A 26,858-nucleotide genomic window follows, 5' to 3' on the forward strand; every position below is an offset into this window, starting at 1 on the left:
TCTCACAAAACCTGAGGCACCGTGTCCTCTTCATCTTGGACATGAGGAAGCTTACAGTCTCCGAGAGGGAAAGTGGGCTGACCAAGGCCACACAGAGTGTGAAGAGCTCAGCTTGACTTCCTACTCAGGACACTGTCAACCTCGAGCTGGTAGAGCCTGTTTGCTCAGACCTGAGTGCCCTGTGCCGTGTTGCCAACCCCCCTGCTCTATGTTGCATAATATGCCCTGGATCACATCCTGCCCCAGGGAGTGAGAGCAGCCCTAGGAGGGGAATTACAGAAAAGAAACACAATCTAAATGACAAAGGCTATTTTGACCTTATGGGAATATTGGTGCCTCTGCAGAGGCTCTGGGAGGAAAACTGGGAAAACTCACACCAGGAATGCCAGGCCGACCCCTGATACTTACAAAAGGCCCTTGGAAATATGCCTCATTTGCCCATCTTCTTTTTCCACTGTCTGGGTTTTGTTCTGTGGGAGAAAAACATTTTTAAATATTATCTGGTTAAATTTTATTCTTATAGATATAATTTTTTATTTTCCATTACTTTCATCTTTAAGACTAGATCATGAAGCTAAATTCTTCTGCCATAGGAAAAAATGAAACCTCAAAGACTCAGTGGCAACTCAGAGTCATACTTATTTCTGTCTCCAATGGGGAGCCTTGAAAGATGTGGGTTTTAATGGCAAGGGCCAGTCTCCGGAGAGAGAAATTGCTAAAATTTACTGAGTAATAATTATATAGAGCTTTCGTGGAAATCTATTTTATTCTCATTATTATTGTTCTAGTCTTAAAGATGAGAAAGTTGATGCCTAGAGAGAGGTGAATGAACTTATCTGAGATCACTTAGCTAGAAAGTGGTAGAGCCGGGATTTGAGTCTAGGTATCTGGCTCTGGGCCCATTCTTCATCACTTTGTACCTTGTCTCATAGGTAGGGTATTGTGTTCAGGGAAGGGAACCAAGCAGAGAATAAAACATTTTAGAAGCTCACTGGTTGAGTCTCCTGCTTTGTGGGTCTTTTGAGACCTCATTTGAGACTTACAATCTTGCAACTTTGAAAAAATGAGTCCCCATTTTAGGCATGGGGAAAAAAAAGGCAAAAATGGGCAATTGTCTTACTCAAGGACATAGAAAGATAGTCTCAAGGTAGGATTGGAAACTAGATGTCTCATCAACACTGTAATGCCCTTTCTCTGTTCTCCATTCAGTAGACTTTGGTGAATTTTCCTGGTGATTAACCGAAGCTTCCCTTGGGCTGGAGGATTTCCAAAACCCAGGAATAGTAGGGGGCAAAGGATGGTGTTTGGTGAAAGAGGGCAAGCAAAAACAGAACAATTTGCTTTTGGATTTTGGTGACAGATATAATGTCCCAGACCCCAGAATAAAGGTGGATGCTGAGACAGGACAGGGTCTGTGAGTGGAGGGGTTTGTGCATGTGTTCAGAGAGGTAGATTCATAGATTCATAGATGTGATGAGGAGAGAAGGGTTCTGGAGTTCAGGAGTGGAGGAAGACTCTTAATCATGACATTTATGGAAATTATTCTTGGTCAAGAGAGGGAGAACGTTAGAGAGAATAATGCAGTGGCTGGTACGATATTCTTCTGTTGAGCTCCCACCAGCAGCCCCAGGGTCAGGCCTGGGCACGAGAAGCTCCTTACTTTTTATGAATTATATTTTTGTTGAATGTGCAGATTATCCCACAGAAGGCAGAACAGCACTGAAGTCCTTTTGGGCAATCTTCCTGCATTGTACAGAATTGAGTACAGTTTCCAGGGTCTACTCTGCAGGGTGGAGGTTCCAAAATATACTCTGGAACACAGAACAGGAAAGAAAGAGCCTAAATAACAGCCTGGAGTAGCATTCAGAACTCTAGAAGCCCAAGGAGCTGCCAGGAAACCAGCCACCCTGAGTTCCCTTGTGTGGCCACAGGGAAGTGGAATAAGATTTTTTTTTCCCCTTAGCTGTTGCCTTCTATAGAGTTCTCAGCAGGGAAAGTCAGGGTTTGGATATTTGATCAAAGACACAGTTTGTTAGAACCCTACATCCATTGGTCATTCACCATCCTTGCAGATCAGATGCCCAGTGCCCAGAAACTTGGTTGGGTCCAGTTCAAGGGAATGAATGGTAGGTATGGTGAGCAAGAAAAGGGTACGTAGATCCATTTGCACTGACTCATTATGTAGTCTCAAGCGGGTCATAAAGCCTCTCTTATAGTTTAGCCCAGGGTCAACCTAACATGTGTTATTTGTGTATAGCAGAATGAATGGAAGGGAATATTTTGGGAAAGGATGAAGACCACACAGCACACAAAAGGCACTGGCATCAGAATGCTAGAACCCAAATCACAAATGAGTTCTGGGTGTGACTTCTTTCATGGGGAGAAGAGTGGGTATTTCAGAGTAGGGCCAGGTTCTGGGGTCAAAGATCAGCTTTTCCTTCTTCCCAGATCTTTGCTGTTCGGGAGAAGACTATGAATCTTCATGCTGACATCTCATTCCCCTCAGCCCCCAGTACTCAGGTCAAAGCCAAGATTACCTCCACCAGGAGATTCTGTCCCAGGCCTTCAACTCATAACCTTCTCTTTGTTTCTGATTTCTAAGGCATTAAGGATGGGCCCCATTAGCCCCTTTATCTAAGCCAGGTCTTAAATTTTGCATCCTGTGACTTGCCCTTTCTTTAGGGCAAATGTCATAGGTGGGGCATTCTATAAGCCCCTGTTGATGTATTACCCTGCAGGTATTTGAAACTAGAAGAGGGTCTGTGGGATATCAAAGCTGATCTCAAAAGAATAAGTGAATAAAAGTGGGGCTATCATTATAACAGCAAATGGCACCAGAGATGGGGTGAAAGAAGCCCAGGCCCAAGCTGTTGACAATCTGAGTCAGTGCAAGGAACTGGAACTGGTTCCCATTTTGGAGAGGTTGGGCTTCAATGGAATAACATGGGGAAGGAATCCATCAACCAGGACCTCAGGAAGATCGACCTTCTCAGGTTTTGACTCCTCTTCTGGGTATCTAATTGCAATACCAGTCATAGCACTTGCCAGTCTTACAGAGAGCCTGTTTGTGCCTATATCCAAATTTTAGTTCTTGATTCTCCAATTAACTCCACCCTGGATAGCCCCATTCTCTTGTAGCTTGCTTAGCCTTCCTCAGTCATACTAACCTTCTCTGAGACCCTTAAAACAGGACCTTGTCTATCTTGACACATGACATACCATACGTATTCCTGCTTTGAGCCCCCAATATTCTGAAGATGTCCTCTCCACAGAAATATGCAGGCATGATGAATAATAATTCATTTTCCTTTTGGTATTGGTCAATGTCAACATTACTGTGGCCAGCACTCTTATTATGTTGAGCTGGTCAATGGTGGCTGCTGAGATGGATTATATTTACTGAGTAATAATTATATAGAGCTTCAGACTGATGCAAATCACTGGTAATTGTGTGGGTACCTCTGAGTTTTTAAACGGAGGAAAAAATGCAAGGCTTTTGTTTCTTTCTAAAACATTTTCCAAAGCCAAGATTATGTAGGTTCCAGTTTGAGTTCTACCAACTTAATTTTCCTCTCTGCGTTAATGCTTGAAAAGTTGGCCCAAACATCCATGAAGGAACCAGGGCAGCAAGAATCAGCTGGGTGATGAGGCTGATAACATTTCAGTAGTTAATACTTACCGAGCATTTACCATGGTCCAGTAAGAGTGCCCTATGTCTGCATGCATTATCTCAGTTTGTCCTCCCAACTACCCCAGGATCATTATATTCATCACAAAGATAAAATCCGAGGCCCAGACACTTTGCCCAAGATCCCTCAGTAAGAAACAGGACAGGCATTCCAACCTACATCTTAATGACAATAAAATCTGGACTCTTGAACATATGGTATTTTCTCATGAGGTACGCCCATGAATCGGCCCTCAGATCCCCCCATCTCTACAGATGCTTCTTCCCTCGCCTGGGCCGGGCCCCAGCACCTACTCATAAAATGTTGCTTGGGACTCGCAGGCACCAGCTGTGGTGCTAGAGGAATCAACAGCAGGAGCTGAAGAAGCAGCGCAGGCTTCATGCTGGGGGCAGGATGGGTGGTAAGTCCTGGCTGAGGACTGCTGGGTTTGAACAGGTGCAGTTTAGGGGAAATGAGACGGAAGGCGGGAAAAGAGAAGGCATGCTGTGATTGGCTTTTTACTGTGTATTCCGATCTATCAGGAGGATTTGGCAGAAATCCAAGCACCTCCTAACCACACCCACTCCAGGATCTGGTAGGGTTTTCAAATCTACACCCTTTGCATCCGCCTAAGCTTAACCTTGTTATTTCTCTCATCCATCTAAGTCTTTAAAAAAAAAAAAATATATATATATATATATTGATTTCAGGGAGGAAGGGAGAGGGAGAGAGAGATGGAAACATCAATGATGAGAATCATTGACTGGCTGCCTCCTGCATGCCCCCCACTGGGGATCGAGCGGGCAACTCAGGCATGTGCCCTTGACCAGAATCAAACCAGGGACCCTTCAGTCCATAGGCCGACACTCCATCCACTGAGCCAAACCAGCCAGGGCCATCTAAGTCTTGTTAGTGTTCTTTCACAAAACTTTGTAAGTTTTCCATGTCTTTGTTATATTTATTCCTAGAGGCTTGAATTTTCAAGTGAAATCGTAAATGGTATTGTAACTCTTCAGTTATTTGTTTTCGTTTGTTATTTTCAATAATATAACATTATCTCAGCTTCAGGTGTACAACCAGTGATTAGACATTTATATAACTTCCCAAGTGATCATCCTGATAAATCTAGTACCTAGATATACAATTATGTGTATATTTCCTGTATTGCTGGAGGTGTAACACCGGGAACCATAGAGAGTTATTATAATATTATTGATAATATTCCCTATGCTGTACTTTACATCCCCATGACTAGTCTGTAACTATCAATTTGTACTTCTTAATCTCTTCACTTTTTTAACCCCCAATCTCCCTTTCATCTGGCAACCATCAAAATGTTCTTTGTATTTGTGATTTTGTTTCTGTTGTCCTTGTTTATTTATTTTGGTTTTTAGATTCCACATACAAGTGAAATCATATGGCATTTGTCTTTGTCTGACCTTATTTCACTCAGCACAATACCCTCTATGCCCATCCATCTTTTTTTCAGTTTACTTTAAAAAAAAAAACATCTTTATTGATTAAAGAGAAGAAGGGAGAGAGAGAGAGAGCCATAGAAACATCAATGATGAAAGAGAATCATTGGTAGGCTGCCTCATGCATGATCGGGGATAGGACTCACAACCCAGGCATATGCCCAACTGGGAACCGAACCAGTCGCAGATGGCCGCCACAAGATGGCCAGCAGGGGAGAGTAGTTGTGGGCTATCAGGCTGGCAGGGGAGGGCAGTTAGGGGCGAACAGGCCTGCAGGGGATGGCAATTGGGGGCGACTGGACCAGCAGGGGAAGGCAGTTGGGGGCAACCTCATAGGTCAATGCCTAACCACTGAGCCACTGTGGCCAGGCCAGTTTACTATTTCTAAGGAATTTTACATCTATGTTCATAACGGAACTGGGCCTGTAACTTTCCTTTCTCATATAGTTCTTGCCTGGTTTTGTAACAAAGTTTACACTGACCTCAGAGACTGTGCTGAATCACAGAATTTCCACCCCCCTTTTTTTTAAAAAAAAATAAATTCATTGGAATATTTTGTGTAAGATAAAGATAATTAGTTACTCGAATCCTTAATTTCATTTTTTCTTGCACAAACATGTTCATTTGCACCTTGCTGTTGTCATTTACTAATATACCCGGAGTTCCCTTTTCTTACTTATGGCTGCATGCTATGCCTCCATGTTCACACATCTTAGTCAACCAATCTGCCCTATATGGGCATTTATGTATTTTCCAAGATTTTGCTATTACAATGTGCTGCAACAAACAATTATGTGCATATTTTCTGTATTGCTGGAGGTGTAACATCAGGGTCAACTTCTAAAAGTGCAATTGCTGGTTAAAAGGATAAAGTCATATGTAGTTTTGTGACATATTGCCAAATTTTACTTTATAAAGGTTGTACCATTTTGTATTGCTACAAACCTTGTGAACATGTGTTTCCATAACAAAATGTGTTGTCATGCTTTTGAATGTTTGCCAAAATGATGAGTGAAAATATTATCTCTGTAGCTGTTGAGGTTCATTCATGTTGTAGTATGTATCAGTACTTTATTTATTTTCATATCTGAATAATATTCCATTGTATGTATTTACCACAATTTGATTATCCATTCATCTGTTGATGGACATTTGGGTTGTTCCCACCCTTTGGTGATTGTGAATGGTGTAGTAAGAACATTTGTGTTCAAGTATTTTTTAGAACTTATTTTAATTTTTTTGGGTACATACCTATGAATAAAATTGATAGGTCATATATATAACTTTATATGTTTAATTTTTGAGGAAACTTCAAACTTTTCACAGTGGTTGAACCATTTAATATTTTAATCACTGATGCATGAGGGTTCCAATTTCTCCACATCCTTGCCAATACATCTTATTTCCCTTTTATTGGGTTATAGTTATCCACGTGGGTATGAAGTGGTTGGTATCTAATTGTGATTTTAATTTACATTTCACTAATCCTATATAATAAAGAGGTAATATGCAAATTGACCTTCATGCCCTCACACAAGATGGCCGCCTCCATGTGATCCAAGATGGCCACCACAAGATGGCTGGCAGAGGAGGGCAGTTGGAGGCAACCGGACTGGCAGGGAAGCAGTTAGGCGTCAATTAGGCTGGCAGGGGAGTGGTTAGGGGCAGTCAGGCAGGCAGGCAGGCAGGCGAGCGGTTGGGAGACAGCAGTCCCGGATTGTGAGAAGGATGTCCCAGATTGGAGAGGGTGCAGGCTGGGCTGAGGGACACCCCCTCCCCCAGTGCACGAATTCCATGCACTGGGCCTCTAGTAACTAATAATGTTGAGAATATTTTCATGTACTGGATGATTATTTCTATATCATATATATATATATATATATATATATATATATATATATATATATAAAATTAATCCTCACTCGAGGATATTTTTCCATTGATTTATAGAGTGGAAAGAAGAGGGAGAGACACAGAGAAAGAAACATTGTTGTGAGAGAAACACAATAATTGGTTGCTGGGGATCAAGCCTGCAACTGAGGTATGTGCCCTTGACTGGAATAAAACCTGGGATCCTTCAGTCTGGGGGCCAACACTCTATCCACGGAGCCAAACCAGCTAGGGCTACATTGCATCTTCTTTATCCATTCATCTGATGATGGACTTACTTTGTTTCCATATCTTTTTACATATATAATTTTTTTTCCTTACAATTTTCTGTAAATTATTTCCTAATTAGAATATAGAAAATATTATATTTTTCAGGAAAAAGTTCTGCTTACAAAAGGAGAGGGTTAGTTATGTGACAGGAATGGCAGTGTCTGCAGAAGCCCAAATCCCACATAGAACAGGCTATGGGGAGGGGCAGGGACAGGGGAGGACACAAGGACTCCTTGCCCTGCCCTGGCCTGGCCAGTGGAGGCAGGGAGGAGCCCAGAATAACCTGCTCTTTCTTACCTTCCCTCCACACTCCAGCTTCCAGGAAAGTCTGTGTCAGACGGAGAGCCCACTGTTCTGGCCAGAGCATGCCCACCCAGGCTCTGCTGCCCATCCTGCTTCTCTGTGTTCTGCTGCTGCAGGCCCAGGGAGGGCACCGTAATAGGAACAAGATGCAGAGTAGGTGATGGGCTGGGGGGCTGGGATGGGGAGGGGGAAGGAGGAGTTGTGTCCAGCTAAGGACGACCTGGACTTGAACCTTTCAGCACATCCCCCTCTGACCACAGGACTCTGAAGACTCTGGGTCCTTCCAAATTATGGCCCTCCAGCCCCCTTACGGGGCCCTGGGACTAGTGATGGGGGTGGAGAGCAACCTACATCTTTTTATTCTCCATTCTCAAAGTCCAGAGACATATGGTGCATACAATAGTGAAAGGTGCACAGAGCTGAGAGTCAATTCTTTCATTTATGCACATATGTGACAGGTCAACATCCAGACAAGTTTTGGGGAGTAGGTCTAGAATGAAAGAACTTTTGGAAAGCAAATTTTGACATGTCTCAGACTTCACTGAGTTCTCAGAGTCAGAGTGTAGATTCTATGGGGGTGGCTTCACCAAGGCTATGACTAATATGAGGCCAGCGTCCTGGCTGCAGGCGTATGGAAAGGGTCCAGAAAGCCCAAACATTAAGCCTTGTTGATGGAGAATGGGGGTAATGGATTGAAGATGCTACCAATCACCAGGATTTGGTGAGGGGCAGAAAGGGAGTTCCCTGAAAAGTCCAAGAGTGTCATGAGGGGACCTGGGTTTTGGAGTCATGATGAGACTTTAAGCTTGAGAGGAATGCTTTGTGTGGCCTGGTTCCATTGACCTTGCTTCTGTTCCTTTTAGGTGTCAAGGCCTGTCAGAAGCGGCCCAGTGTACAACTTTGCAACAACCACTGTTCATATTTCCTAAAGTGTCCCGATTCAGATACCATATGCTGTTCAACCTTCTGCGGGAACGTTTGCATGAATCGCCTGTGAGTGGGTCTGTGTATTCTGTTCCCCTAACCCTCTAAAAATGTGCCTGCGACCTTAAATCCTGGGCACATGGCTGTCAACCCCCTCACTATCTGGATGGCTTGTTTCTGTCAAATAAACCAGAACAAACGCCCAGGGACCTGCCTATTTTATTCCTAGTGTTTGTGATCATTGAGAACCCAGTGCAGACCCCAGCATGCCCCCACCTCTCTGGGTCCTGGTCCCTGGTCCCTCTCCCCTTGTCATGCTTCTCTACTCTCTCTCCCTTTGGCCCACACACTCCTGCCAGGTCCCTGGAGGCTCAGCCCTCTCATTGTTCTGCTCACTGAACCAGTACTCCCAGGGGGAGAAACTGCTCATGGGTGGCATCCCCTAGTGCTAAAGAGAACATCCTCACCCTGGAGTCACAAGGGCCAAGTTAACCATGAGCTAGGCGGAGGCTAAACCCTGGGGCACAGAGTCCGAGGCCCCCAAGGGGGCCTCTTTAATTTGCCCCATCCCTGTCCATTTCTTCTCCCTCTCCTTGTAAAAATCAGGTAACTATCTCTTTATAATGAAGAAAATGAATCCCAGAGTAGTTAAGTGACATGCCCAAGGCCTGTCACTTAGAGAGTGACAGGCCATTCATGATATGGCTAGAGGAGGGTGTTTCCTCTGAGCTCCCTGTTTGCTCACATCTTCTCCACTGTGGTGAGACCACGGGCATGGAAGTGAGTACCTGTGCCAACCCCAAGTTTCCCACTTCATCCTCCACCAGTATGGCCACTCTTAACATGGGGCCTGGAGGGAGTGTCAGGACCTAAGACTCCAGTGCCTTCCATTCACTGAGCAGTCCCTACCTGCCCCAAATCCTCCTCCTTATGCCCTCATTCCCTCTCTTTTTTTTTAATCAGGAGGGAAGCCATGGGGGTGGTTCCATTGTGATGCTGCTAAGGATTAATGAACACAGGTGGCTATGAGTCTTATCCGTGGTCTCATGGTGAGTCAGTGAGAATAATCACTGGGCACAGTCTCCCTACCTGTCTGTGCAATAACAGTTCCTCTGAAATGGTCATGGGGCTAGATCCAGGGACTGATTCATGTGTGGCCAATCAGGACTTGACATCAAGTGTGGAGAACTCAGGCAGGCAGCCCATGCTGGAGGCAGGTGTGCAGTGTGACACTCCAGTCCTGTGCTTCCTGCTGGGCATCAATGCAGGAGACATCAGAGGAGGAAATCTGCCTCCATCAGGCCAGAGCCTCTGACCCACCTCAGAAGCATCACAGGGCTCCTGGTATTAGGATCTTCTCCATCTGTACTAAGGGCTGCTCTTGGGCAAGGGGGCCTTGGGAAAGAGGTCATGACCAACCACCAGCACAGACATCACCGGAGTGGGTAGGTGGTAAGGGATACTCTACAGAAATTCTTATTTGGTTCTTTCTCAGATAACCTCACTCTCCAAGCATCTTCCCAGTGCTTGGCCATGCCTCAAACACCCTCGGAGGGACTATTAAGAGAGGCAAGGTTACCCGCCAGGGCTCACATAACAAATGACCTCCCACGTCCAAGTCCAGAGCTCCCTATCATGTGGAACACTATGGGTGCCAGGCTCACCTATTCTGTGCCCCTGGCGTGAGCACCATGTACCATGAAGTATACTGGAAACAGTTGTTCTTCCTTGTGATAACTGGTGCCCTGACCTGTGTTCCAGAGAGTTCTCTGGACACGTCACCCTACTCCATGGAACTCAGAGACTATACCTGGACATCACTGCCTGTTCTGTCTTATTGGAACAACTGTGTGCCTCCGTGTTAGGCAGAGTGAAGAGTGAGGACTCTTGGAAAACCTTGAATCTTATGGAGGCAGAGGAAGAAGCAATTGCAAATTCTGCCATGATCTGATTATCTAAAATGACAAGTCACAGCCTGCAGAGAAACTCAGATCAGAGCTGGTCTGTTTGAAACCAAACACATAACTTCACATTTGCCCCTGCTTTTGAATTATTTGTTCTCTTCTCATGCTTCAGACCTGCTCCTAGCAATTTTTTTTTCTTTAATTTCTATTGACCAAGATAATCAGTAGTAGCTTTTGCCCATGTATAGCAACATACTTTCACTGCCTTACCCCAGGACAAGTCATCTCTTTGGCCCTTTGTCAGAGTCTGAAGAGAATTTAATCCCTTGGTATTCTTCGGGATATCATGCCCGTCCATCACACTGATAACATTGTGCTAGCTGACGATAAGGAACAAAAACAGCAGATATCCTAGGTGCTTTATCATGTGCATGCCAGAGAATGGGAGATGTACCTGATAATAGTCCAGGACTTGCCATATTGGTGAAATTTCTAGATTTCAGTCATTAGTCTGGGGCATATATGGATAGTCCCTCTGAGGCAGCAGACAAGTTGCTGCACCTGTACTGTCCACCATGAAGAAAGACACAATGCTTGCTAGAGCTTTCTGGATTTTGGAGAGAACAAAATCCACTTTGGGGCATTTTTCTCTTGTCTATGTAAACTCAATAGACATAGACAAGGGGATGTAAACTCAATGCTAGTTTTGACTGAGACCCAGAAGAGATGAATTAATCTTCAAGTGCAGGATGGCAGCTTTCTTTTTAGAAAACACACCCATCCTTTAGCTCACTTAATTCTTACAATACCTGATGCAATGAGCTCTATTATTATTCCCATTCATATATGTGATTAAATGGAATTTCAGAGAGATTAAGTGACTTATCTAAAGTCATGCAGCTTGCAAGTGAATGGATTCAAGTTTCAAATCTGTTTATACATGATTTAATCCTGGTAGGATTTGTGTTTTTAAGAATTTGTCCATTTCATCTAAGTTATTTTATTTGTTGGCATTAATTATTTCTAGCACACTCATAATCTTTTAAAAATTTCTTTGGAATGGATAGAAATATCCTCACTTTCATTTCTGATATTAGTAATTTGAGTAGTCTCTTTTTTTTTCTTAGTTTATTGAATTAAATATTTGTCAGTTTTATCTATCTTTTCAAAGAAAAGATAGAAAATTGAGGCACAGATTGGATAAGCAATGTCCCAAAGTAAGTAGGAGCTAGGATTTGAACCCAATTTTTGGCTTTATTGATTTTCTATTTTGTTTGTCTCTGCTTAATATTTATTTTTCCCCTGCTAGTTTTGGATTTAATTTGTTCTTTTTCTAGTTCAAATTATAAAGTTAAGTTGTTCATTTAAGATCTTTCTTGTTTTTATTCACTTATTTATTTTTAAAAATAGGTTTTTATTGATTTCAGAGAGAGGAAGGAAGAGGGAGAGAGAAACATCAATGATGAGAGAGAATCATCAATTGACTGCCTCCTGAATGCTCCCTACTGGGGACCAAACCCCCAACCCGGGCATCGTACCATGACCTCCTGGTTCATAGGTAGATGCTCAGCCACCCGGGCGTGATCTTCCTTGTTTTTAAATGTTAGCATTTATAGATATAAATTTTCCTGTTAGCACTGCTGTTGCTGTGTCATTTTTGTTTGCATTTATCTATAAGTATTTTCTAATTTTCCTTGTGATTTCTTCTTTGATCCATTGTCTGTTTAATAATGTATTGTTTAACTTCAATAAGTTTGTGAATTTTACTTTCATAACTTCTAACTTCATCCCATTGTGGTTGGATGACATCTATCTTTTAAAATCTACTGAGACTTAATTTGTGGTCTAAAAAAATGGTCTCTCCTGGAAAATGTCCCATATGCACTTGAGAAGAATGTGTGTTCTGTTGTTAGGTTGAGTATTTTGTATATGTCTATTAAATCTAGTTGTTTTATTTTGTTAGTGCTCTATTTCCTTACTTATCTTCTGTCTAGTTATTCTACCTATTATTGAAAGTAGGTATTGAAGTCCCCAGTTATTTATTGTAGAACTGTCAATTTCTTGCTTCAGTTCTGTTAGTTTTTGCTTCACATGTTTTGATGATTGCTATTAGTGCATAAGTGTTTATAATTTTACTAGAAGCCTGGTGCACAAAATTCATGCACTGGGGAGGGGGAATCTCTCAGCCGGGCCTACGCCCTCTCGCAGTCCAGGAGCCCTCGGAGGATGTCCGACTGCCAGCTGTGAGCCCAGCTTCTGGCTTTGTGGCTCCCCCTGTGGAAGTGCACTGACCTCCAGGGGGCAGCTCCTGCATTGAACATCTGCCCCCTGGTGGTCAGTGCAAATCATAGTGACTGGTTGTTCAGTTGATTTGCATATTAGCCTTTTATTATATAGAACATCTTCTTGCCATATTGAACCTTTTATTAATATAGAGTGTTCCTTGTCTCTTGTAACACACACACACACACACACACACACACACACATACACATACATACACATATATATATATATACACACACATATATATTGTTGATTTTAGAGAGAGAGCAAGGGAGAGGAATGAGAGAGAATCATTGATCAGCTGCCTCCTGCACAACCTCTAATTGGGATTGAGCCCAAAACCCAGGCATGTGCCCTGACTAGGAATCAAACTGGGGACCTCTTGGTGCATGGAGTGATGCTCCAACAAACTGAGCCATTAGGCCAGGGTATTTGCCAATCTCTTTTGATTGGAGAATCTAATCTATTTACACTTAAAGTAATTGCTCATAAGGAGGGACTTACTTCGGCCATTTTGCTATTTGTTTTCTATATGCCCTATAGCTTTTTTGATTAGATGGATATACACAAAAGTGTTAACACAGGGTGACAAAATTAACAAGGGCTGTTATTACCCCCACTTTGCAAATGAGAAAATTGAGGCACAGATTGGATAAGCAACTTCCCAAATTAAGTGGGAGCTAGGATTTGAACCCAGATTAAGTCAGTTATAAATCTCCATGTTACGTGACCTTTTCCAAGCTCTCTTGGTAGAGCTCTCTCTTTTCACCAGTCCAAAAGCCTCAGGTCATTGATAATGTAGTGTTCGGTTGATGCCAGCAGTGGAGAAATTAATCTAGAGATGGATGGGAGTTTACAAAAGTCATCACACATTGGGGGTATAGCTCAGTGGTAGAGCATTTGACTGCAAAAGTCATCACACAAATGTTGGAGGAAAATAGATATACAGATCCTCCCCCACCTCCACAATCACCCAAACTTCCAGGAAGCTCCTGCAATTCCACAGTGCTCTGCTTCTGCCTATATTACCTGCAACAAAAAGCAAGAAACAAGTACTCCTTAAATAGGAATTCAGTGACTACCTGTACGCATCCAGTTTATGGCCCGGGGCAGAGCTCATGGCTCTGCCACAATCAGAACCATGATCACAATCGGAGTCTTTGAAATCTGTTATGCTCATTGTCCAACCCCTGTGCAGGGGCTCTGTGGTTCTCAGAGGACAGGAAGAACTGTCAGTGAAACAATCACCAGCATTTCCGACTTGAACATCTTCAGAGGTAGGTGGGTATTGAGTACCGGGGCTGTGAGTATAAGCCTGCAAACTCTCTCGTTTGTGGCTTGGTTGGATGACTTCCTTTTTAAAAAATTAATCTCACCTGAGGATATTATTTCCATTGGTTCCTAGAGAGAGTGGAAGGAAAGGAGGGGGGGGGGCAAGAAGAGATAGATAGATAGATAGATAGATAGATAGATAGATAGATAGATAGATAAACATCAATGTGAGAGGGACACATCGATTGGTTGGCTCCTGCACAAGTCCTGGGCCTGGGATTGAACCTACAACCCAGGTACATGCCCTTGACTGAGAATCAGACCTAAGATCCTTAGGTCTGTTGGGCCAACCACTTAGACTCACAGGCCAGGGAGGATGAGTTCCCTTTTCAAATCAAGTTCCCAGATCATGCCAACACTATTCCTCCAGAGAAGAAATTATATGAGAAGGTATTTAGGGGTAAATTCTTAAAGTAGGTGAATCTGAACAAATGGTATTCAGATGCTCTTTGTACTATTCTTACTCATAACTTTGAAAATTTTCCCAAAATTAAAAAAAAAGTTAAAGACAACCCATCTAAAGTTTCATGAGCCTCAAATTTTATATTTTTACACATGCCAAGAGGAAAATAAGTTTAGCCTTTCTAAAGAGTTTTGAACCTTTTAAAATGTCTCCAGGTAATGTGCCTGCTTTTGAGCATTTGGGGGATTTCAACCAATGCATGTAGGTTATCTTCTGCTTGGTTGAAAACACCAAAGCAAAAATAAAGACTTGGTCACTTGCATGGAAAGACAATTACTCCATTGTGACTGTATTGCTCATAGTATCCAGACTTCTTTGTCTTTGCTTCTTTTCTTCCTTTCTGTTTGGCTTAGTCATGTGAAGCACCGGGTTGGGAGTGAGAGAGGACTGGGGAAATAAATTTTTTTTAGAATATGTTTTTATAGATTTTTTATAGAGAGAGGAAAGGGAGAGGAAGTGAGAGATAGAAACATCAATGATGAGCCCTAACCGGTTTGGATCAGTGGATAGAGCGTTGGCCTGCGGACTGAAGGGTCTCAGGTTCAATTCTGGTCAAGGGCATGTACCTTGGTTGTGGGCACATCTCCAGTGGGGTGTGCGCAGGAGGCAGCTGATCGATGTTTCTCTCTCATTGATGTTTCTAACTCTCTATCCCTCTCCCTTCCTCTCTGTAAAAAATCAATAATATATATATATATATATATATATATATATATATATATATACATATATATATATATATATATATGTATAAAGAAACATCGATGATGAGAATCATTGATCGGTTGCCTCCTGCATGCCCCCACTGGAGATTGAGCCCAAAACCTGGGCATGTGCCCTGATTGGGAATGGAACCAGTGACCTCTTTGTTCATGGGTTGACGCTTAACTACGGAGCCACACCAGTTGGGCAAGGAAAGGAATTGTTTTGAACACTACTCAGCCTCCTGCTTCAGAACCCCACCTCTTACCACCAGTGAGCTCCCTAAAATAATTGCCATCAGTTATCTTGCATATTGTTCCAAGTCCTAGACACTCTCTTATTTTTTCTCCTTCACACTGACCTCCATCTATTATTGTGAATTTCTTTGATGCATCTTGTTTATTGGGTGTCCCCTTTCCTAGAATATAAGCTCTATGGGGGGGGGGGTTGTTGCCTTTGTTCATTACTGTATTCTTAGTCCTTAGAATAGTAGTAACTTAGTAGAAGTATTTGTGAGTCAAATAAATTTAGGATAGGTGAAAAAAGGATAGAATCTCACTCACTCAGCAGACTTAATTCCAAATAAGTTAAACAGTTTTAAAAAATGACCACAATTAAGTCAATGAAATAAAATGACTTCCACTCTTCTGTAGAAGAAAAGAGACTAAGTTTAATAATAATAATAGCCAACATTTATTTTGCATATTCTGTATGCCAAGTCATATATATAGTGCTTCATATATTCAATTTTTGCAATGTGGGTACTAATGTCACCCCCATATTACAGATTGGGAAAGCTAAGGTTCTGAGAAGTTAAGTGTTTGGCCAATCATCTATACTAATAAAAGTCTAGGTGGTCCTTGCATGCGATGTTGTCACAAGATGGCCATCACAAGATGACTGCCACAAAGATGGCTGCCACAAGATGGTCACCACAAAATAGCTACCACAAGATGGCCACCACAAAATGGCTGCCACAAGATGGCCATGCACACAGCAGAGGTGGGGCTTGGCAGCTGCTCTGCGTGATGAGGCCTGGGGGTCCTGCAGCTCCACCCAGTGCAGAGGAGGTGGGTTGTGGCAGGGGAGGGCAGTTGTGGTGATCAGGCTGGCAGGGGAGGGCAGTTGTGGGCAATCAGGCTGGCAGGGGAGGGCAGTTGTGGGTGACCAGGTTGGCAAAGGAGGGTAGTTGTGGGTGATCAGGTTGGCAGGGAAGCAGTTAGGCATCAATCAGGCTGGCAGAGGAGTGGTTAAGGGGCGATCAGGCTGGCAGGCAGGTGAGCGGTTAGAAGCCAGTGGTCCCTGATTGCGAGAGGGATGTCTGACTGCCCTGTAGGATCGGGCCTAAACCGGCAGTTGGACATCTCCCGAGGGGTCCCAGATTGGAGAGGGTGCAGGCCGGGCTGAGGGACACCCCCTCCCCCATACAGAAATTTCATGTACCCGGACTCTAGTAACTCATATTAAACTAAATGTGTTGTGGTTTGGTTTCAAGCCCAGGTCTCTCCAACTCCAGTGCCCACATTTTGTTCTTTGTCCTTTACTATCCTGACAGTCTTCATTAGGGGAGAATTTTCCTCCTGTGGTGAGATAAGATGTGTATCCTATGGGTAGAATAAACCGATTTCAATAGAGGAAGAACTGGTAACAACTATCTAGGGTTCAAGATAGGCAGTAATATTTTCCCAGGACTTCCAGATTGACAAATTTGCATTTAACCAAATTTTATTGGCAAAAAAGTTCCCAGTGGCATTAATTTTTTCCCCTAGGGAAGAGAAATTACAAATTGTTAGGTGTCTTATGATTAATGGGAAAATATCAATGATATGCATATGCATAATATGTTGTGAAAATATTCGTGGGAGACCTGTTCTTTGTCTCAAATTTATTCAGAAGAGATACTTCTTTCCCTGCGTCTGTAGGAGAGCTTGGGTATAGAACTCGACTTTTCTAGACACTGCCTACATTTACAGCATATATAAAAGCCTAAGCCCATGCAATAGTTAAAACACTCAGCTTGCATTAAAATTGTGGCTTTCCTCCACATCTAGAAATCTGCATTTGGGGAAGAGAGTGGTCAGTTTCCTCTCTCTCTCTTCTCCTGCAGTTGGCTAAGTGCCATTTTGGAGGTGGAGGAGGAAAAAGAGGTAAGGGAATGTAGACAGTTCTTTCTGGCTGGTCTATTGTGAGTGGATCTGGCCATTTGCTTTCTACTTCCTTCTGCTGAGGTCACGTGGCCCTCCCAGGCAGCATGCCTGGGATAATCTGGCACAAATCCACACTGGCTTTCTTGCATTTGCCCTGTCAAGTTAGTGCAAGCTGTAGCCTCTTTCTTATAGCCATAGGTCACTTCCGCCAGCCTCTTAGGCTTTTGTGTTCTTAGGTGTGACTCAGACAGCTGTCTTCTCTGTCTCCACAAACGCTTGGGGCACATAGAAAATTCAGTGGGAGGTATCGTTCAAGCCTTTTTGGTGACTTGGAATTAAGAGAGCACAATGTTCTTTAAAGAAAATCTGCTCAGAGATCTCCTCCAAAAAAATATGTCAAAATCCTGACAAAACAAGTAAAGGTTTTATGAGTCCCTTAACCTCTTTTGGACCATCTTTCTCTCACTTTTCAAAAGTCCTACAAGTTGATTTGTCGCACAGGTCTTGGCCAAAACTTTCATTTTAAGTCATGTTACAACTTTTTAAGTAAAAGTCAAGATATGGAATAGCAAGCTTGATATGAATTCAGTTTTACAAAAACAATTCATATATATATAAGACAAAATAACATATGTCAATATAGGGGATTACTGAAACTATCTCATTGTCTCCTTTGTGCTTTTTTAGTGTTTTAAGACTTTATAGGCTAAATTTGAATGATCTTTGACTCAAGGAAAGGCAACACATTTGTAAATTTATTTTTTCTGCACGGGAAGGCACAGACTGTGAGTTGGCCTTTTAGCCGTGCTTAGCTGACATGTGTACCTATTGTTGGATGGGTAGAGAGCAAAGGGGAATAATTAGAAGACAAAGTGTAAAGAAATTTGATAAGCACTTCATCTTGCTTTACAACTCTATTTATATCTCCTGATCTCTAGAAGCAACTGACAAGGAAAAAAAATCCTGACAATATATATTCAGATAAGTATGGTCAGCATCATGAAGTTCTGGACACCTCTACTCATGGCATTCCTGTATATGGTGCTACTGTCTGTGCTGGGAGAAATTAAGCAAAGATCAACATTTAAATCAAGTAAAGGCTTTAAGAGTCCCTTATAGGGACTGGGGTGATGAGGCTGGGTTGGAGACAAAGGGTGGGGGATTGTTGTGCTTGTTTCTGGACAAGTGAAGTGGTATTATTGTGTTTGATTCAGGTCCTACCTTCCCTGGGTCATGTATTAGAGAATCACAATGTTTTTATGCACAGAGATCTAAGAAATTCCCAAGTTGAGGTCCTTTAATGCTTCCTCTTCCAACCTTGAAAGTATCAATGAGTATCTGTCCCCTTTTACATATTTCATAGGTTAGAGGATATACTATTTCCCCTGTCAGGCTAACTTTGAGGAGGGAGCACCAATACAGAGTTGCTATATCTTCCCATACTTTCAGAAGCTCTGTGTCCTAGCTGTGTGTACTTTCATGAGTAGTACCAAATGGATATTTCTTAATATATACCCTTTGTTTTAGTGATAAGATCTTTCAGAAGGTGAAAAAAATAGAAAAGAGACATGAAATGAGTCCTTAGTAGGGCAAAGTTGGGGGTCATATAATATGAAAGAGGAATCAATGGAGAAGACCAAAAAATCGAGTGAGAGAGAAGAATTTGAAAAAGGGCTGAGTTATTAAAGTCAGAGGGTCAGCAAAGAGGGGAAGAAAAAAAGGAGAGAATCTGCTCTTTACTCTCCCTGGTCTAGCTTCTCACATTATGAAATAGGCATGGTAATGAGGCTAGAGGATATCTCAGGCTATGAGATCTTCTGATACATAAGTGTAGATTTTATAAGAGAGCACATACAGGCTGAAAGTACACTGAGTCCTATCTCTAGGATGCTCAAAGAGGGTCCAGAGAGCTGCAACACAGGACCTGTGGGAGCAGAGAAGGCAAACATATCAGTGAAGATGCAATGAGGAGGGTCAGGAAGGAGATTTTTTTGTAAGGCAGATACCATAGATACCTTGCTAGGAACTTGGGCTTGGATTCTCAGAAGGGTTGTTAAGCTTATGAAGGGCTTCTCTTCCCATGCTTACAGTTTCATCTCAATTTTAGGGGATAAAACGTTAATTGAGGAGTGCTGGGGAGAGCCAAACATCGATGACTGTACCAAGAAGTGTTCTAAAACCTTTATATGTGTAAGGGTAAATTACACATGCTGCTGGACCTACTGTGGAAACATCTGTTGGAGAGCTAGAGTGAGTTGGGAGATGTGTCTTCAATGATACACTCTTCTTGATGCTGTTATTCCTAAAGAGAGGACTGATGTACCCCAAACCCTAGGCATAAAAGTAGCAGAAGAAAATATCTCCTAAACCTGGAAAGCAATTCACTAGCAAATAAACCAAGACATCAGGTTGGGACACATTGCTTCTTTCATTATATAAGCAATGCCTGTGCTCTCAGTATATTATGCAACAGTTTGCTTTTTTCCTAATTTTCATCCAGATTTCTTTTGTTGTTGTTGTTAATCTTCACCTGAGGATATTTTTCCATTGATTTTTGGGGAGAGTGTAAGAGAGAGGGAAAGACAGAGAAAAACATCAATGTGAGAGAAACTCATTGATTGGTTGTCTCCTGCATGAGCCCTGACCAGGGCCCAGGCTGGGAGGAGTCTGCAACCAAAGTACATACTTTTGACCAGAATTGAACCCAGGACCCTTTGGCCAACAGGCCAACGCTCTAGCCACTGAGCCAAACCAGCTAGGGCTCATCCAGATTTCTAACCATTGCCACCATAGTGAGGCCTTTCAATGAGCCCTTTGTCTCAGCCAGGCCTCACATTTCTACCCTTCTCCGTTCAATCAACTAATACCACACTTCCTACCCACTCTGGAGTGCACAATTCCTATTGTTACATAAAGTACATGTTCTGGCAGATGGGTAATATTAAGCTTGGGAATAAATGCTTATTTCTCAGAGCTTCATAGCCTCTTAACATCTACCCTTTCTCTCTTGCAGAAAACCTCTGAAAGATAGCTAAAACCATAACCTCTTACCCGGGATACCAGTCAGTTCTCACTGAGGGCTGGGCAGCAGCAAATTCTTGACAAATAAACTCATTTACCAACAATGGCCGTTGACTTTTTTCTACTTCATTCCACTACTCTTGATTGCCTTATTAAACCCCCCAAATAGTTCTTATTCTACAGTGTACAGAAGCTTCCAACACCTCCTTCCCCATCTGGTTGCCTTAGAACTGATAGGCTAATCTTTTAGAGTACTCCCATCTGCATTGAGCATGTCTAGAGCATGAGAAGGGAACAAATAATGCAAAACCCGTGGAAACCATGAGACTAAGTGCTCTGAAGGCTGAGATTTAATAATATGCAGACCCAGATCATGACAGATTTTGCATTTGCTTCTTCCTTTGCCTTCATAAGATTCAAGGTCTTCTAGGGGTTCTCACTCTTCACTCTGCCTAACACGGAGGCACACAGTTGTTCCAATAAGACAGAACAGGCAGTGATGTCCAGGTATAGTTTCTGAGTTCCATGGAGTAGGGTGATGTGTCCAGAGAACTCTCTGGAACACAGGTCAGGGCAATTATCACAGGTCAATTATCACAAGGAAGAAGAACAACTGTTTCCAGTATAATTCATGGTACACGGTGCTCACGCCAGGGGCACAGAATAGGTGAGCCTGGCACCCATAGTGTTCCACATGATAGGGAGCTCTGGACTTGGACATGGGAGGTCATTTGTTATGTGAGCCCTGGCAGGTAACCTTGCCTCTCTTAATAGTCCCTCCGAGGGTGTTTGAGGCATGGCCAAGCACTGGGAAGATGCTTGGAGAGTGAGGTTATCTGAGAAAGAACCAAATAAGAATTTCTGTAGAGTATCCCTTACCACCTACCCACTCCGGTGATGTCTGTGCTGGTGGTTGGTCATGACCTCTTTCCCAAGGCCCCCTTGCCCAAGAGCAGCTCTTAGTACAGATGGAGAAGATCCTAATACCAGGAGCCCTGTGATGCTTCTGAGGTGGGTCAGAGGCTCTGGCCTGATGGAGGCAGATTTCCTCCTCTGATGTCTCCTGCATTGATGCCCAGCAGGAAGCACAGGACTGGAGTGTCACACTGCACACCTGCCTCCAGCATGGGCTGCCTGCCTGAGTTCTCCACACTTGATGCCAAGTCCCGATTGGCCATACAGGACTCAGTTCCTGGATCTAGCTCCAGCGCCATCAGTAGATGAGTGGATAAAAAAAGCTGTGGTACATATACAACATGGAATACTGTGCTGCAGTAAAAAAAAAAAAAAAAAAAAAAAGGATGTCTTACCCTTTGAGACAGCATGGAGGGACCTGGAGAGTATCATGCTAAGCGAAATAAGCCAGTCAGAGAAAGACAAGTATCACATGATCTCACTCATAGATGGAATCTAATGAACAAAATAAACTGTTGAACAAAATAGATCCAGTGACATAGAAGCATGGAACAGACTGTCAAATCTTAGAGGTAAGGCGGGGATGAGTGGGTGGGTGGGGAGAGATCAACCAAAGAACTTGTATGCATATATGCATAACCCATGGACACAGACCGTAGGGTGGTGAAAGCCTGGGGCAGGCTAGAAGGGGTCAATGGGAAAAAGGGGACATATATAATACTTTCAACAATAAAGATTTAAAAAAAGAAGTGAGCAAACAGGGAGCTCAGAGGAAACACACTTCTCTAGACATATCACGAATGGCCTGTCACTCTCTTCGGCCTTGGGCATGTCACTTAACTACTCTGGGATTCATTTTCTTCATTATGAAGAGATAGTTACCTGATTTTTACAAGAAGAGGGAGAAGAAATGGACAGGGATGGGGCAAATTAAAGAGGCCCCCTTGGGGGCCTCGGACTCTGTGCCCCAGGGTTTAGCCTCCGCCTAGCTCATGGTTAACTTGGCCCTTGTGAGTCCAGGGTGAGGATGTTCTCTTTAGCACTAGGGGATGCCACCCATGATCAGTTTCCCCCCTGGAAGTATTGGTTCAGTGAGCAGAGCAACGAGAGAGCTGAGCCTCCGAGGGCCTGGGAGGAGTGCGTGGGCCAATGGGAGAAAGAATAGAGAAGCATGACAAGGGGAGAGGGACCAGGGACCAGGACCCAGAGAGGTGGGGGCATGCTGGGGTCTGCACTGGGTTCTCAATAATTACAAGCACTAGGAATAAAATAGGCAGGTCCTAGGGCAATTGCTTTGTTTTGTTTGCCAGAAACAAGCCATACAGACAGGAGGGTAGCATTGCTATTGACAGTTCTGTGCCTGAGATTTGAGGTCTTTGTTCTTTGGTGTTAAATGAAGGGCTGGAGGAGCAGGATGCACAGCCCAGCCCCCTCTCCCACTCAGAGAATGTTTATGCAAATTCTCCCACAGAAGCTTAAACAGCATATGTTATTTGCTTGACACTCTCGGTCTTGTGTACAGGTGCGTCTGCACAAATGTATCTTGAATCTCTTCTCACAGATCGGGATTTCTTTGGGTGGCGGTGGCTCTGTACCTGAAACAGCAGAAGCAAGGTCAATAGACCTCCCCTCCACCCCCACCCCCCGCCGCTCGGTCCTCTCCCCCGCCCCCCCCACACCCCGCCACAGAGCACCCTTTGAAAATGAATAGCCTCCTTCAAGACCCAAGACACATTCCACTCATGACATTCTTAGACTTTTTAGGGATCTCACTTTCTGCCCCTCACCTGGTGATTGATAGTATCTTCAATTCATTACCTCCATTCTCCACCAATAGAGATCAATGCCTGGGCTTCCTGGACCCTCTCCGTACTTCTGCAGCCAGGACCCTGTCTCTCATGTTAGTCATGGCCTTGGTGAAGTTACCCCATAGAATCTACACTCTGACTCTGAGAACTCAGAGCAGTCTAAGACATCTGTAACCCCTCCCCCTACTGTCCAGAATTTGCAGAGTCCAGAGAAGATTAACTTGCCTCTCCACCCTCTCTCTGCTCTTGTCACTGTCTGCCCCTTCCCTCCAAATAACATTTCCCTTCCAGTGTCATTATCCTGGTCCTCTGATAATAATTTTAAACTGATAACTCTGATAATAATTTTAAGTTGATCTTTTACATCCCAAAATTTGCTTTCCCCATGTCCTTTAACTCTAGACTTACTCCCATAAACATCTCTGGATGTTGACTGTGACATATGTGCATAAATCAAAGATTTTACTGTTTACTGTCTGACTCTCAGCTCTGTGCACCTTTCACTATTGTATGCACCATATGTCTCTGGACTTTGAGAATGGAGAATAAAAAGATGTAGGTTGCCCTCCACCCCCATCACTAGTCCCAGGGCACACCGTAAGGGGGCTGGAGGGCCATGATTTGGAAGGACCCAGAGTCTTCAGAGTCCTGTGGTCAGAGGGGGATGTGCTGAAAGGTTCAAGTCCAGGTCGTCCTTAGCTGGACACAGCTCCTCCTTCCCCCTCCCCATCCCAGCCCCCCAGCCCATCACCTACTTTGCATCTTGTTCTTATTACGGTGCCCTCCCTGGGCCTGCAGCAGCAGAACACAGAGAAGCAGGATGGGCAGCAGAGCCTGGGTGGGCATGACTCTGGCCAGAACAGTGGGCTCTCCGTCTGACACAGACTTTCCTGGAAGCTGGTGTGTGGAGGGAAGGTAAGAAAGAGCAGGTTATTCTGGGCTCCTCCCTGCCTCCACTGGCCAGGCCAGGACAGGACAAGGAGTCATTGTGTCCTCCCCTGTCCCTGCCCCTCCCCATAGCCTGTTCTATGTGGGATTTGAGCTTCTGAAGACACTGCCATTCCTGTCACATAACTAACCCTCTCCTTTTGTAAGCAGAACTTTTTTTTTTTCCTGAAAGATGTAATCTATTTCTATTTTTTTAATTATAAAATAATTTACAGAAAAATATATAACTTAAAAATGATGATAATCTCATTGTGTAGAATTAACCTGTGTCTCATTGTATAGTTGATCCTAAACAACATGGATTTGGATTGCACAGGCCCACTTATCCTCGGGTTTTTCCATAAATACTGTTGGCCTTGGGTATCCTTGGATTTCTCATCTGCAGCTTTAAGTAACTGTGGATTGAAAACAGTATTTTTGCATTTCAAACACAGAATAAAAAAAAATACTGTTTTACATCTACCATTGGTTGAATCTGTGGATGCTAAGGGCAAACTATGGGGAATCAAATGTAGTAAGTGGATTTTTGAGTGTGTTGGTGTTTGTGCCCCTAACCTCATATTGTTTAAGGGCCAACTGTGTTATCTTTTTAGTTTGTTTGCATATTTAAGATAAATTCTGTTTTTCTCACATCTTGAATCACCCACCTGTTAAAAAAGTGTATTTTTATTGATTTCAGAGAGGTGGGGAGAGGGAGAGAGATAGAAACATCAATGATAAGAGAGAATCATTGATCCACTGCCCCCTGCACACCCCTTTCTGGGGATTGAACCTGCAACCGGGTCATGTGCCCTGACCAGAATCAGACAGTGACTTCCTGGTTCATAGGGCGATGATCATTCTCTGAGCCACACTGGTGGGCAGAATCACCCACCTTTTGTTATGCATCTTGTCTCACCCTAATTTAATCATGTAAATGTTTTGCAAAACATGGTTTTCCATAATTGTATAGCTCTTGTTTAAAATAAATACCTATTGTCAGGCATTTGTGTTGTAGCCATTACTGATTATCTAGACAATATCATGTTGAGCATTTTATTCATAAATTCTTAATTTAAAAAAATTAAATTTATTGGGGTAACATTAGTTAAGAGTTACATAAGTTTCAAGTGTATCCTATCTAATAAAAGAGTAATATGCAAATTGACCATCACTCCAACATACAACATGGCTGCCTCCATGTAGACACAACATGGCTGCAAGGGAGGCAGTTGGGGGTGATCAAGCCTGCAAGGGGAGGGCAGTTAGGGGTCACCAGGCTGGCAGAGGAGGGAAGTTGGGGGCGACCAGGCCTGCAGGGAAGGGCAGTTGCGGGGGGGGGACCCAGGCCTGCAGCAGAGAGCAGTTGGGGCGGTACCAGGCCTTCTGGGGAGGGCAGTTAGGGGTGACCAGGCCTGCAGGGGAGGGCAGTTAGGCATCAATCAGGCTGGCAGGGGAGTGGTTAGGGGGTGATCAGGCTGGCAGGCAGAAGCGTTTAGGGGCAATCAGGAAAGCAGGCAGGCAAACAATTGGGAGCCAGCAATCCTGGATTGTGAGAAGGATGTCCGACTGCTCGTTTAGGCCCGATCCCCTGGGTTATCTATTTCCCCATAGATAACCATCACACTGCTGTCTTTATTTATGAATTTGTTTGTTCACTTGTTGCTTTCTGTTTTATATCTTGGGATCGGGCCTAAACGGGCAGTCAGACATCCCTCAAGGGTCCCAGATTGGAGAGGGTGCAGGCTGGGCTGAGGGACACACCCTCCTGTGCACAAATTTCGTGCACCGGGCCTCTAGTAATTCTATAATACATCTGTATATTTCCTTGTATGCTCACCACCAAAGTCTAGTAGTCTCCTTTTGTCGCCACATATATTATGAACCTCTTCATTTTCTTCATCCTTTCCCCATAGATAACCATCATACTGCTGTCTTTATTTATGAATTTGTTTGTTCACTTGTTGCTTTCTGTTTTATATCTTGCATATGAGTGATTTTCCATCTGACTTATTTTGCTTAGCATGATACTTTCAAGATCTACCATGTTTTTGCAAATTTCATCCTTTTGTTTTTTAAATAAGCATGTTTCACTCAACAGAGGATAAGTGTCAGTTTCCTCAAATTCTGTAGGACACTGCATTTTATTTTTTTCTTTATTGATTAAGATATTACATATGTGTCCTTATCTCCCCATTGCCCCCTCACCCCCCACTCATGCCTTCCCCCCCCTGGTGTCCATTGGTTAGGCTTATATGCATGCATACAAGTCCTTTGGTTGATCTCTCCCCCTTACCCCCACCTTCCCCTACCTTCCCTCTGAGGTTTGACTGTCTGATCGATGCTTCTCTGTCTCTGGATCTGTTTTTGTTCATCAGTTTAAGTTGTTCATTTTATTCCACAAATGAGTGAGATCATGTAATATTTATCTTTCTCTGACTGGTTTATTTCGCTTAGCATAATGCTCTCCAGTTCCATCCATGCTGTTGCAAATGGTAAGCATTTCTTCTTTTTTATTGCTTTGTAGTATTCCATTGTGTAGATGTACCACAGTTTTTTAATCCACTCATCTGCTGATGGGTGCTTAGGCTGTTTCCAAATCTTAGCTATTTTAAATTGTGCTTCTATGAACATAGGGATGCATATATCCTTTCTGATTGGTATTTCTAGTTTCTTGGGATATATTCCTATAAGTGGGATCACTGGGTCAATGGGAGAAAGAATAGAGAAGAATAAAAATGGAGTTCCATTTTTAGTTTTTTGAGGAAACTCCATACTGTTCTCCACAGTGGCTGCTCTAGTCTGTATTCCCACCAGCAGTGC

General features: G+C 43.3%; 3 protein-coding genes across 3 annotated transcripts; 2 read left to right on the top strand and 1 right to left on the bottom strand.

Annotated features, from left to right (window-relative positions):
- Nucleotides 1–430: 430 nt before the first annotated feature.
- WFDC13 (WAP four-disulfide core domain 13) lies at nucleotides 431–4,070 on the bottom strand. The gene is made up of 3 exons (XM_054723599.1): nucleotides 3,983–4,070; nucleotides 1,661–1,811; nucleotides 431–470 (listed from the first exon to the last, which is right to left on the bottom strand). Exons 1-3 carry the CDS (start codon nucleotides 4,068–4,070, stop codon nucleotides 431–433), a joined length of 279 nt encoding a protein of 92 aa, XP_054579574.1.
- Nucleotides 4,071–7,629: 3,559 nt separating this feature from the next.
- LOC103304263 (protein WFDC10B) lies at nucleotides 7,630–8,714 on the top strand. The gene is made up of 2 exons (XM_054724403.1): nucleotides 7,630–7,759; nucleotides 8,470–8,714. Exons 1-2 carry the CDS (start codon nucleotides 7,669–7,671, stop codon nucleotides 8,601–8,603), a joined length of 225 nt encoding a protein of 74 aa, XP_054580378.1. The 5' UTR covers nucleotides 7,630–7,668; the 3' UTR covers nucleotides 8,604–8,714.
- A 9,637-nt stretch (nucleotides 8,715–18,351) lies between these two features.
- WFDC11 (WAP four-disulfide core domain 11) lies at nucleotides 18,352–20,395 on the top strand. Its single transcript, XM_008161188.3, has 3 exons — nucleotides 18,352–18,457; nucleotides 19,472–19,614; nucleotides 20,378–20,395. Exons 1-3 carry the CDS (start codon nucleotides 18,352–18,354, stop codon nucleotides 20,393–20,395), a joined length of 267 nt encoding a protein of 88 aa, XP_008159410.2.
- Nucleotides 20,396–26,858: the final 6,463 nt, after the last annotated feature.

The sequence above is a fragment of the Eptesicus fuscus genome, chromosome 12 (genome assembly GCF_027574615.1).
Source record: "Eptesicus fuscus isolate TK198812 chromosome 12, DD_ASM_mEF_20220401, whole genome shotgun sequence".
In the NCBI taxonomy this organism is placed as follows: Eukaryota; Metazoa; Chordata; class Mammalia; order Chiroptera; family Vespertilionidae; genus Eptesicus; species Eptesicus fuscus.

Coding starts and splice junctions, on each gene's coding strand:
- WFDC13 (XM_054723599.1), bottom strand. CDS start 4,070: ATGAAGCCTGCGCTGCTTCTTCAGCTCCTGCTGTTGATTCCTCTAGCA. Junction 1,812..3,982: donor TCCCAAGCAACATTTTATGA/GTAGGTGCTGGG, acceptor TCTGTGTTCCAG/AGTATATTTTGGAACCTCCA. Junction 471..1,660: donor AAAAATATAATTCATAAAAA/GTAAGGAGCTTC, acceptor TTTCTCCCACAG/AACAAAACCCAGACAGTGGA.
- LOC103304263 (XM_054724403.1), top strand. CDS start 7,669: ATGCCCACCCAGGCTCTGCTGCCCATCCTGCTTCTCTGTGTTCTGCTG. Junction 7,760..8,469: donor TAATAGGAACAAGATGCAGA/GTAGGTGATGGG, acceptor TGTTCCTTTTAG/GTGTCAAGGCCTGTCAGAAG.
- WFDC11 (XM_008161188.3), top strand. CDS start 18,352: ATGGTCAGCATCATGAAGTTCTGGACACCTCTACTCATGGCATTCCTG. Junction 18,458..19,471: donor AAGATCAACATTTAAATCAA/GTAAAGGCTTTA, acceptor TCTCAATTTTAG/GGGATAAAACGTTAATTGAG.